At 34.0% G+C, this 13,766-nt stretch overlaps 1 protein-coding gene across 1 annotated transcript in view; it reads left to right on the top strand.

Moving 5' to 3' along the window:
* Nucleotides 1-1,908: 1,908 nt before the first annotated feature.
* Nucleotides 1,909-13,766, top strand: part of LOC111045586 (PI-PLC X domain-containing protein 3) — a 29,076-nt gene continuing 17,218 nt past the window's right edge. The window contains exons 1-3 of the mRNA XM_039442806.1: nucleotides 1,909-2,089; nucleotides 2,425-2,608; nucleotides 5,869-6,189. Coding sequence (XP_039298740.1) covers nucleotides 2,524-2,608; nucleotides 5,869-6,189 — 406 coding nt within the window. The 5' untranslated portion in view covers nucleotides 1,909-2,089; nucleotides 2,425-2,523. The remainder of the gene's footprint in view (nucleotides 2,090-2,424; nucleotides 2,609-5,868; nucleotides 6,190-13,766) is intronic.

Genomic DNA, 13,766 nt, shown 5'->3' with positions numbered 1-13,766 from the left:
AACTTATATAGCTATCATCCAGACTTTTAGAGTAATAAAATACATATTGAAAATAGTCTCAGGTATGTTCAATAAGAGTCTTGCCAATCTCCTGCAAAAATGTGTGATGACTAACTGAAAAACTAAACATAATAATTAAACATTTCTATGAATTTCTTTTAGAAATTGAAAAACTGAAACAACCAAATATGAACTGGTTCATTTAATCGATTCGAGGCTCCTGATACATCTTGCATTTGATATATATTATTTATATATTTAACCCCAAACCAGGTTGAATATGATGGAACCTGAAATATTAGTGCTTTGTAGGATCATCCAGTTTTATTCATTACCTATCAAATATTACTGTAATTTTTATGAAAATTTTAGCATTTTTATAATAGGCCCAATATCCATCATTCATTTACCTCTTGGTATATTTTGTTATTAATATTCCAATCCCTTTCAAGGTATAAGGAACAATGCACATTAGCAATCTTTTATTTGCCAACTCTATACTTTTTCATCTTCTGGCCTCAGAAGTGGTCATATTCAAGCTCTCAGTTCACATTTAGATCTATTACAAGTCTTGTTTTCTCTAGTAAGCCAATAGGTAACTTTTGCACCGTATTTGTAAGGTCATATTTTAAGAATAGCCCAAGGAAATAGTTAATGTTTTTATAATGTCACACCGAAAATAAATGTAACATAAATAACTTTTTAAAAGTTGATAGTGTTAATAGTAATTGATTGAAAATATTTCTATTCTCAATGGAGATCGCATAAGTTTATACTCCATATATTTTTTGTTATTACAAAAATCTTGAAATAGCAATAATATATTTTTAATAAGCATAGAGCGTTGATCAGAATACATGACCCTACTATAAAATCAGCAAAAGTGGTTTTCCAAACCTTGAATTTCAATTTTGTATAATATTTTTTGGATTTCATTTTTAATTATCAAATTACAATTTAAAGAAACCTTTATTAGAGATACGCCATAACATGGTACAATCATGGTTAATGGAGATTCACATATTGGACGCAGTGGAAAGTGAGCGAAGAGGAAGGACTCCCAGGGGGGTGAGGTGCTCGAATAAAGAGGTAAGGGGGGCCTGGTGGGAGGCAAAAGCCAGACAGCGTCGGCGCTTATTAAAGCAGCGAGTGGAGGGGGTAGCCAACGACCGAAGAATGCCGAAGTGCATCCAAGTGCAGATCTGCACGAAGGACACAACTGCAGTTAGCCGCTAATTGTAATAATCGCCTGTTATGAAAAATTGACCTATAAAAAAGACTATCAGCTCGAAAGGCTGGTAGGCTAATTTTTTTGCGTTTTTTTGAGGATTGGTTTCACCACAGGTTGTAGCTACTGGATTTGCAGTTATGGATGAAAACTTTATATAAAAAATCTGGACTCGCCTGCAAAAGATTTCTGGTTCGTCATCGGGGTCATATATCGCAGGGAATTTCCTATATTTTCACCAGCAGTCAAATTGCGTAAATATGGTGAGTATGATACAATAAAATACCTACTAGATTAAGCTATTTGAAATGCAAAATGATTCTTCTTGGAAGAAGAATATTTAACTCTCATAAATAACTTAAGGGGATCTTGTATTTTATAAAATCAATAACCATTTAATTATGTATTCCTTTATCATTTTCAAGCTCCATATTTTTCCAGTATTTACAAAAATTATATTTTCTAAACGATGTACCGTTGTTATTACTCAGATTTAATACTAGAATAAAATTTCTAAGACATAATTCTTTTTAAGACTGTTTCAATTTGTGGATTCAACGATTAAGAAATTCCGTAAGGAGCAAATACGCATCTGTGAAGAACTTGAACCCTCGACGCTCTACCAGAAACTTTGTTCTACGTAGGAGTCAAAAACAAATAGACTCAATCAATTTTCCATTGTTAAGATGAACGGCTGATCAAACTTTTAATTAGTAGTTGTTTTTTAAATTTTCAATACATTTTCTATCAAAGAATAAGTCGGTCTTATTAAAAGTATGAATTACATTTTTGAGAAGTCACATTGTAAAATGAACTTTAGTGAGTGACAGTGTTCACGTGCCTGTTTGGGCTATCATACAGGCGAGTAATTCGTGTTTCCATGTTAATTTCTTAAATTCACTTAAATTGGATCTATCAGCATTTGAATTAAATTTAGAAACCTACTCCAATACTACTGATTTTCTGTGACATCACTTACTCATCAAATCTATTATTCTTCCTTTAATTTCTTGTTCTTTAGAGAGAAGCCGCGACCAGTCTTCAAATTAAATACAATCCCCCTCTCCCACAACCACTGATAAGTTCGATAATGAAAGGTTATTGGAGACACCCGTTTAATCATTTTTCATTTTCCCACTAAATTTCGTAATTTCATTTTCCCCTAAATTTCTTATTTTCATTTTTCTAAATTACAGGTTTCTTGGGAGCAATCAAGAGGATTTAAATCGTTGAAAACATTTTGCAAGGTGAAAAACTTTGTAAATTTAGAATTGCTTGATGTGACGGAACTAGGAATGGATAATAATGTATTCAAACGGAAAATACTCAATGCTCGGAACTGGATACTATTAGTCATCACATTCCTTGGAAAAAATGAAGGTACCGTACCATATAAATAGAGAGTGCAGTAAAGGCTAAAAACTAATAGAATAGTTTATGCTGAACTACCTTTAACGTTTTCATTTAATTGGAGAAACATTTTTGGTGAATTGTTGTGTTGAAGAGGCACATTTGGATTTTTTACCGTTGTTTCCGTTGCAAATTCGTGAATAAATTAATAAAATGTACAGAACCCAAACTTGTAAACCAGAAATCAATTCCTAGCAAAATCCATTCTATACCTATTATTAGGGAGTTTGAAGAATCTGACCTTAGCTCTATATGATTCCCCTTGCACAAGACCAGTAGGCTACCGTAATTGTCTTTGATAATTTATTTATTTAGATACTAAAGTTATAGTTTTAATTATAATGGTTTTGATAGTTCTATTTTATTCTCAGGATTTATTGTTAGTATATATTTAAATAGTTTAATTTTTGTTTGTCTATTATTGAAGTTGAGTGATGATTTTATAATTGAATTATTTGCGTAATTCTTGAAAAACCAAATCGCTTTAATGCCAGAGCCTGCTGTTGCATTGCATGTTTTGTATTACCTTTCTATATTTGAAGTTATTAGTCGATGTATTTGTATTTGAAATCTTATTGTACTGACATGGCTATTTTTTTCTGGCTGGAATAAAATCATTGAATTGAAGCATACGAATCAGTAATTCGAGGAACAACATAAGTCATTTTTGTCAAATTTAATTAGCAGTGGAATATATAATATTCTATATTAATACATAAATTCCTATCAGAAATAACATGAGTCAGAGCTTCCTCTGTCAGTCTATACGACTTTCAGAACGCATTCCCTATTAAAGCAACACAAAATATAATAATATATATCTCTGGGTAATAATCTGTTTTTTCTTTTCTGACTACTGTATTGTTTACTCTATCCAATAAACACCAGTTCTCAAACATTATTTCCTCTACTGAAAAATGTAAATTTTTGACTAATGCAAATTTTTTACTCTCAAATGACCTATAGTCTGTTGTATATCCATACTTTTTTACTGTTAAAATTAAACTTGAATTTTAAAAAACTTACTTTTGTAGTGACGATCGTTTCGACCTGTTGTTGGTCATCATCAGACTGTGGGAATTTACTCAGATGACAAGGCTATGTGTGGTAAGGGATGAAGGTGGTGGAATAGGTTGTGGGGGGGGGTTGGGTTGGTGGATACTTAGTGAGGCGGTAATTTTGAACTGTGGACTATTTGGTCAAAGAGTGTGTGAGAAGAGAAATTTACTTGATCATCTAGGAGACTGTTGGGAAACTGTTTTGTGTGGTTGTAAATTTCGTATTGTTCCAATACATTGAGTTTTCTGCTTTTTTGTGAGATATGGAGGATTTCAAGATTGGTGGCGATGTCGGTGTATGTGTGGTCTGTTGATATAATATGGTCAGCAAAGTTTGAGTGGCTATATGGTTTATTAATGGCTCTGATGTGCTCTTTGTATCTTGTCTGAAAGTCACGTCCAGTCTGTCCGATATACAGTTTACTACAATCATTACATTTCAATTTGTAGATGCCTGGTTGCTCAAATCTCTGTTTGTTTGTTTGGTAATTTTGAAAATGTTTTCTCAGTGAATTTGTTGTTTTAAAGGCGATTCTGTATTTGAGTTTCTTAAAAGATGATGCTACTTTCTGTGATTTTTGTTGTAGTATGTGAGTGTGATGAATTTTTGGTCATTTTCCATATTATTCTTGGTTGATGATTTTGTTCTTATTTTGTGGAGTAGGTTGTCGACTAGAGTGGATGAGTATTCATTTTGTTGGGCAATGAATTTTATTGTGTTGAGCTCTTGATTGTAATTAAATTGTGTCATGGGGATATTCAATAGTCTGTTGATCATGTGGTGGAAAGCTGCAAGTTTATGTTGGGTTGGGTGGTTGGAGGTATTGTGAATTACTGTGTCAGTTGTGGTAGGTTTCCTGTATATTTTAAATGTTTTGAAAGTATGGTTTTGTTTAAATATGGTGATGTCCAAGAAATTGATTGATTGTACTATTGTTTTCCAGTTCTATGGTGAAGTACAAGTTTGGGTGTATTTTGTTCAGTTTGGAGTGAAATATTTCAGTTTGCCTGGTGTTTCCTTTGTATAAAATGAAAATATCATTAACATATCTAAACCAGCTGACGATTCTGTCAAACTGATTGAGAATGTGTTTTTTGTTCAATGTTGTGGATGAAGATCTCAGCTAAAATGCAAGAAATGGAGCTTCCCATGGGGAGACCGTTTGGCTGGAAATAATATTGGTTATTGTAACAGAATTAATTCTGTAAGGTGACTAGGTTAGTGAGATTTACAATTTCATTGATATGTTCAGGTGGTGTATTATTCTGTTCCAGCATTGTTTCAAGGAATTTTACAGTTTCGGGAATTGGTACATTGGTGTATAAATTTGAAATGTCTAGTGAAGCTATTGTGGTATTTGGATTTTCTGAAGTTTTGTGGTGAGATCAATGTTGTTTTTCACTGCAGTATGATTATGAAAAGTTATGTTGTCTCTTATGGTGGTATTTAGTAATTTGGCTAGTTTGTGGGCAGGTGCTGTTGTGTGATTGATCAGTGGTCTTATTGGTAAATCTTGTTTGTGTATTTTTGGGATGGCGTTGAGTCTGGGTGCTTGTGGGAACTTATGACCTATAGTTATTTCATAAAGCATATTTTGTAGTCTACACGATGAATGGCCAATGTTACCTATACGGTCATAAGTTCATCACCAAAGTCAGTATAACTGAATTTATTAACAGTTAGCTTAGATAATTCTGTTGACATAAGGCACCCTTCAATCAATGTCATTTTTTTCTTTGTGCAGCTATAATTTATACACTAAAAACAACTCTTTCCAACCACATCACACCTGACATAACTTTAAAAAAATAATAGGTTACTACTCAACTGTTTTTTTAAATTTTGGTTTCATAGTGTCATAGTTTCTTGTTGACATTTCGGAAACACTGGAAAATTTACTTGAAATATATAGGTAGCCTATATATTTTATTAAAAAACAGATCCAAGTGTGGTTATACATAAGGGAGCTAACTCAATACGCTGATATCTTACAAAGTTATTCTAGCTAATTTCTGTGTAAATCTATGGGAAATAGTTGAAATGGTTTAGTATGATGATAAAAAATAATGGTTAAAGTTTTTGGAACCGATTCAACTTATTTTTCCCTTGATTCTTTCACTGACTCCTCAATTATTACCGATTTCTCTGACACTGTGCATTGATTTTTGCAGTCTCATTCGCCAACACTTGTTTAAAACCGCAACTGGAATTACTAGTGACACCACCAGACGCTGACCTAGGTAATAACATACGAATCTATTGGAGCTTCAATAGAACTTATGATGGCCTTTGGATCGGACTCTATTCGGACGAACCGAAGCAATCTTCAGATGAGTTTCTGGTGGCTAATAAAATTCAAGTAAAGGAGCTCACCGGTTTCGAGACAACAGGTTTCTTTGAAGTGAGTGATGTGAAAAATATGACCTATGATCAGCAAACATACCTCGGCTACACTGCTGTTGCATGGACAGTTGTGGATGGCAAAGACAGAGGTAATTGTATCTAGTTTTTCCTCTCTTAAAATCAATAACTCCCATTTCCTTTCATAAATGGATACTGAAAAGGAAAATACTCCTTATTAGGCGGAGTTGAGACTTTAAAACTTTAATACTTAATTATTTATTCATATGCTAATACAATCCAGGTAAAAACAACAGGCATTCGCCCAAAACTGCTTTAAGCCTTAATTTGGAATACACAGTCTAAAGGTTATGTAACTTATGTAACGTAAATGATAACTTAATTCGCACACAATTTTGAGTCCAAAAAATGTATCTACTGCAATTTTGAATTTATCAGATATTCAATTTCCAGATATGAATCCAAACAAGAATCTTCCTGCACAATTGCAAAAAAAAAATATTGAAAATTTCACTCAGGTCCACTCATGTAAACATCAAAACATCTAAAAATATATTTAGTTATTTCGATATATTTGAAAATATCTTATCTGATTTATCCAAATACTATATTATCTAAATACTCAACCGTTCATGCCCGTTTAATGAACTAGAACTAGTTGATATCCATGTATAATCTTTATATATAAAAGCGAAATGGCACTCACTGACTGACTGACTGACTCACTCACTCACTCGCAGAACTAAAAATCTACCGTACCAAAAACGTTCAAATTTGTTAGGCATTTTCAGTTGGCCCTTTAGAGGCGCACTAAGAACAGATTTGGAAAAATTTCCAAAATACGCTCAAAATCTGAGTATTTCCAGCGTTTTCTCATCTTTATCGAGAACAAATGAACAGAAAATGTTCAAATTTAAATCAGAAGCTCAGCTAGGGTGTAATAATGTTGTGTTAGAAGGAATTTGAAATAACGCCAAAGATACGCCCAAAATCTGCGTTTTTTGCGCTTTCTCAGCTTTATAGAGAACAAATGAACAGAAAATGTTCAAATTTACTACAGAAGCTCAGCTGGGGTGTAATAATGTTGTGTTATAAGGAATTTGAAATAACGCCAAAGATACGCCCAAAATTAGCGTTTTCTCAGTTCTTTCATCAAGTAATTGACAGAAAATGTTCAAATTTGGTACAGAGGTTTATCTAGGGTCTAAAAATTTTGTTATGAGGTGAATTTAATATTTCATCAAAGATACACTCAAAATCAGCGTTTTTCCAACGTTTTTCTCAGCTTTTCTGCGTTTTCTCAGTACTTTGACTTTCTGATGGAATGAAGCATGCTCAAATGAAAAATGCATGCGAGCGAAGCGAGCCCGTTGATCTCATTTTTGGACGATCCAGTCGGGGGTTCAGGGGGCGGAGCCCCCTGGCTAGACGGATATGTCGAGCGAAGCGAGCCTGACGGCTACTTAAATATATAAATCAAGGGGTACGCGCCACCTTAGTCCTCCGACACACCCAGAACCTGACAGGAGTGGACAGCGACTATCTCATCCATCGACACCGTACGCCAGCGACAGGGAAAGACTGTTTTGAAAGAGTCTCGAATTGGCGTGTGCGTTAGGCGCCAAAACCGGACACTTTTACATCCGTACAGAAACGACAAAGTCAGACACATCGAATCTCTGACACTTCAAAAACAAGACAATCAGGTTATACTTCTTGGACGGACTGTACTACGCAGAGCTGTCTGGTTTTCAAACAATGGTATTGTTCTGATGAATCCTCACATGTAGGCTATTCTTAACAAGACCATTGACAATTTATTTCTGAAACCTATCACTCTTTTCTATCCCTCTTTGTAGTAATATCAGGCGATGACTTATCTTGTAACTGTATAATTCCTATTTATCAGTCCTATATATCATTCCTATTTTGTGCAGTTGTCTCTCTTCTCTGCAGTTATTTGGAGCTAAAATAATAGAACTATTGGTAAATTTCTTGACACAAAACAAAAATAACTTCATACACTTCGTACACTGAAACTTCTCTATAATTCGTAGTTTTGTCATCAAAAACACTGTAATTAATATTCCCATAAAGATAAATACACTAATATGCCATAGTAACTGATAACTCCAGTAATGAGTTCATCGAAAATTATGCTACAGTAACTAATAACTCCAGTGATGAGGAGACCGAAAATCACATCAACTGATGAAGTGAATTGGAAAAAAGGGTGTTGTGATTTATCATTTGTAAGCTGGAATATTAATTGCATGCAATTACCACAATTTACCCATTTATTCATAACAGCTAATGCTATTTAAGAATAATCACATATAGGTACTGTCCTTAATGCCCCGAATTCAGCTGATTAATATACAAATTTTACATCAACTCGCTTTCGCTAATGTCTGTCTGTCTGTCTAGGTATTGTTTGTTTCCACCATAGCCTATATTATGTATTAGATAATAGAACTTGTGATAGCAATACCTTTAACGTTATAGTAATTGGTATTATTAGTTTAGGGATTTTGAATTCTGATTGTGAATTATTCACCCATACGGAGTGAACTTTAAAGTTCTATGGATTCACATATAATAATATAACTAGAGACACCCTTGATTGATGAACTCGCTCATGAACAGTTGTATTGATCTCTGAAATCTTTTACAAGTATGTCAAATTAATATTTAACAATATTTTCTAATATTCATTCATAGAGGCTATATTATGAATTAATTATGGGCAATGATGGGATCAATATCAATGATATAATTTTCTCGTATTTTGTTTTATCAGCCTCGATATTGCAGAGCTTGATATATAATTCGTCACCCTCCAAAATTCGTATTAAATGCTTGGTCCCGTAAGCTACAAATTATATAGGTTCTACTGTGTTGAATGTAGTCTAGGCCTACTGGAGGGTTAATTACTCGAACATTGAGAATTTTGAATATAATAAAATTATTCAGTATTGTTTTTCATTTTGAATGTCATTTTCAATACTGGAAGATATACAGTTATCATTTCCCAAAATAGCGGGAAAATATTATTTTTTCATGATAATATTTTGATGATTGATTTTTCTACGTTTCAACGACGGGATTTGCTTTTGTCTGTATATGTATACTTACTTGCATACTTGTGATGATCCCACTGGAAGCTTTGCAGCCGTGGTCGTCGTTTGTCCGATTCAACTTGAGGTCAGACGTCCTCCCAGAACTCTTTCATGGAATAGTAGTTCTTTTCCAGCAGATATGTCTTCAAAGTTTTTCTGAAGATTGCAGGATCACTATACCTCCTTATGTCTAAGGGGAGCCTGTTAAACACCCTGCTGGCTACATTCCTCGTACTATTCAAGGCTAGTGTTGTCCGTTGTCTATCTATGTGGACGTTCCCTCTCTGCCTAGTATTGTGGTGGTGAATGCTGGAGTTTCTTTCAAAATGATCAGGATATTTCAGGATTGTTGTCGCTGACTCCAGTATGTACACATCCGTTAATGTTAACACTTGTAACTTCCTGAATATTGGTTTGCAATGTTCAATATAGTGTGCACCACTTATAATTCTGACTATTCTTTTTTGCAGTAAGAATACTCTTTCTGCTTCTGTGCAATTTCCCCAGAATATGATGCCATATGTTAAAACACTGTGGAAGCAGCCATAATAAACTTTCATCAATACTTCAGTGTCCACTACTTTCTGCAGGCGACGTGCAAGGCAACACACTACGTTTAATCTTTTAGCAACATTATTAATGTGTTCTTCCCAACGTAGATTGTCAGCAATGTGTACTCCCAAGTATTTGGCATTTTCATTCAATTGCAAGTGTTGATCACCAATGCGCAAACGTGGACTAAAGTCTCTTTTCTTAACATTATGGAACTGCATCACACACGTTTTCTTTTGGTTTAGTACCAGCTTATTTTCTGTGCACCATATACTCATCTCATTCAAACCTTGTTGCGTTTTCTTAATTGCTTCAGAAGAATTCCTGTCTACTAAGAGGTGACACACATCATCTGCAAACATCCAAATCTCCCCCGCTTGTACTGAGGTTGGAAGATCATTCACAAAAAGCAGGAAAAGAACTGGACCCATATTTGAGCCTTGCGGCACTCCTATGTTAACATCCTGTTGCACTTGTGATCTTATATGTCGAATAACATTATCCTTTCCCATGTGACTCACAGTGACCAGTTGTTGTCGGTTTTCCAAGTAAGTCATTATCCAATCCAAGGGTTTTCCTGTGATTCCATACTTGACAAGTTTTAGCTTCAACCTTCTGTGATTAACACAATCGAATGCCTTGGTCATATCGTAGAATATTGTGTACACCTCGTCCGTACAATCTACTTTATCGTACACTGCAGTTAATAAGGCAAAAATTGCATCTGCTGTGCTTTTTTTCTTACGGAATCCGAATTGTCTACCACTTATCAATCGGTGTTGCTCCAAATATGGAATCAATCTGTCCAGATAAGCAACTTCAAAAACTTTGGAATAGACTGATTGTACAGCTACAGGTCTATAGTTGCATACTACATCTTTTTCATTCTTTTTATATATTGGGACCAGTTTAGATGTTTTAATCGCTTCTGGAAACTTCCTTCTTCAAATGACTTATTAATAATCAACGACAAAGGTTCAGCTATAATATGCGCTGAGGCTTTAACTAGTCTACATGGGATATTGTCAACTCCAGCACTTGGTTTATTGCACACTCTATCAATAATTTCAATCACTTCATCGGCAGAAGTTGATCTTAATTGAAATTGACGACCATCGATTTGCTCGCAAACATCCTCTATAATATCTTGATTGTGTAATTCATCACCAACAAGGCTCTTTACCTCCTCATAGAAATATTTATTGAACTCTTGTGCAATCTTAATGGGATCATTAACTGGCTCATCGTCTATTTTCAACCTCATATTATTATGGATGAAAGTATCCTTTGTCAGACTGTGAACAACTCTCCATGATTCCTTGCTGATATTTCTTGACTTTATTATTTTATCTCGGTAGAATGCCCTCCTATTACCAGAAACCAATTGTGAGTGCTGTCTCTTTGCATTACAATACTCCAACTTAGCTCTCTCATCACCAACTTGCCGAGTCCTCCAATACATTTCTTTTAATTTTTCTTTTGACAATAATATGTCATTGTCAATCCAACTCATATCAAATGAGTTATTAATCTTATAGATCTTTTTTGGAAAACATATTTCAAAACAGTATCTATAATCGTTATAAAATTTATTGAACAATTCGTCACAAGACTTTTCACCATCCATGTCCATCCATTTAATCATGCCAAGTCTTCCAAAGAATTCGTCCATACCCAGTCTTGTAATTCTATTTCTCTCTATTTTCATGCATAACTTGGTATTAACATGCACATCTATATCTATGTAAAGCCATCTATGATCAGACAAGGGTGTGTCTATACAGCCGCTTTGTACTTGTTTTATGTTCTCACTTATCAGTACATAATCAATTTGTGTTGATACATTTGGAGTCACTCTAGTGTTCATTTTTATAACATTCAACAATTTGTGGGATTCCAACACATCAAAAAAACATCTTCTATTTACAGAATCAATATTGCCATCGATATTCATATCTCCACATATTAAAATAGGAACATTCAAACTATCGAGTTGGTTCAACAATTGCTCCAATATTTCAATGAAATTGTAGAAATTATTATCATGCGGTGGACGGTACACAACAAGAAATACGAATTTATATTCAGCACTTTTGAAAATACATGCACTACCCTCAAACACCCCTTCAGTCATGATATCTTCATATAGCAATGGGTATGATTTCATGCTCAAGCTCTGTTTCAAATATATAGCAACTCCACCACCATTTGATTTTTTTCTATTTGCTACTGCTACTTTATCATATCCATGTATTTTAAAAACTTTATCTTTATCCTGGTTTAACCAAGTCTCAGCAAATGCCAAAATATCCGGTTTCAATTCAATCAACTCAACCTCCAATTCCTCAACCTTGTTAAAAATAGATCTAATATTCAAAAAACATATATGTAAAACATTTCTATTTACAATTTTTTCCTCACAATGCGAGGAAGTCATATAATTTATTTCATTACAATCAGTAATTACGTCATTTTTATTTACAAAATCTACTTTTCTATTTGTACGTTTTGTCTTCTGAATAAAAAACGCTTTAGTGTTACATTTTTTGGCCAACATTTTGAATCATTCACTACGTTTCTATACGTAAATTCTACACCCAATTTGAAGCTACAGTTGTATCCTTTGCTGTCCAATTTTTCAACAATAAAATCAACACTTGGGAATTCATCTTTAAGAAACTTTTTCACATCATCAGGAGTGGTTCCCTGCTTTACTTTACCAAGGTGATACCAAGCTTTCTTTGCACCACTAATGCAATTTTCCTTGTCATTTGTACCCACTATCGGTTTATTTTTTTGTATTACATAATTATTTTTCTTTTCCGTAACATTCAACCTACCTCCTGTATTGTTTTGAGTTATTTTATTTTTAGGTTTACATTTTGCAACCATACTCCATGTTACGCCTACTTCATCAGATTCATTTTTATTTTCAACTAGATTTTTATTATTATCATAATTTCCTACAGAAATTCCACGATTGACTGGTTGAGCAGATAAGATTGTAGCTGCAGAGTCATTATCAGCAGGCACTATCACAGCAGCATCACTATCAGAGCTAATAACCGGCATGTTCAAATCTGTATTTTCTAACCTATTTGATTTTTCAATTTTTTCAACACGACTATTAAGCTGAAATTAATGTATGTTGGCATGTTTGTAAATTAGCTTTTGATGATTACAGCTTGGCAATGCTCTCGGTTTTATTTATAACAGGTAATATTGTCATCGTCAATACACGCCAATCAGTCATTGGCCGTTTCAACACTTACGATTTCTCGTCACGATACCGGTTTCTTTTTTCCGATGTCCGAAGGGCTAATTGGGGTGACATATTGACAATGAGATCGGTTTATAAATGCTGTACGAGGTCTACTGTTCACAGAACTACTAGCTACAAGTATTCAACTACAGAAGTCGGAAATAGACATTTCATTTTACTCATGGAAGACACCCACCCTTATCTATCTACTTCAAGTCTATGAAGATAACAATATCAAAGAAACAGAGTTGAAAGTACAAAGGCATAGAAATGGAAATTTAGAAGTAAATGAATTGTTATAATTCAATTACTCAGGTATATTAGAACTGACTACTTTAGCATTTACCTGATTAATATTACCGCAATCATTATGTTTCAAATTCAAATTTGCGTTGCGTTGCTGTCACTCGGCTGCTCTCTGCACCTATTTTCTCGAATCATGCAATAACTTTAAAACATGACGTCAACAAACTTGGTGACTCAACACATCTGTCTCGTTTTCAACTGACAATGGCAAACTCTCTCGATCAGCTGTTTTCAACTGACAGCAATGGTTTTTTTAGATTAGAATTAAGGTTCCGGGAGACGGTATTAGTAAATTTAATTAAAGCATCTTCGGTATTTTTACATATTTGAAAGCCATATTGATTATTATTTATTATATTATGCTTGTTCAAGAACATCACAACTCTTTTCTTAATGATTTTTTCAAAATTTTTTGCTAAATTACTGATAAGACTAATTGGTTTTTAGTTACTTGGGTCTGAGGGATCAC

This window comes from Nilaparvata lugens, chromosome 1 (assembly GCF_014356525.2).
Source record: "Nilaparvata lugens isolate BPH chromosome 1, ASM1435652v1, whole genome shotgun sequence".
Taxonomy (NCBI): domain Eukaryota; kingdom Metazoa; phylum Arthropoda; class Insecta; order Hemiptera; family Delphacidae; genus Nilaparvata; species Nilaparvata lugens.
This window is presented reverse-complemented; position numbering and strand designations above follow the sequence as displayed.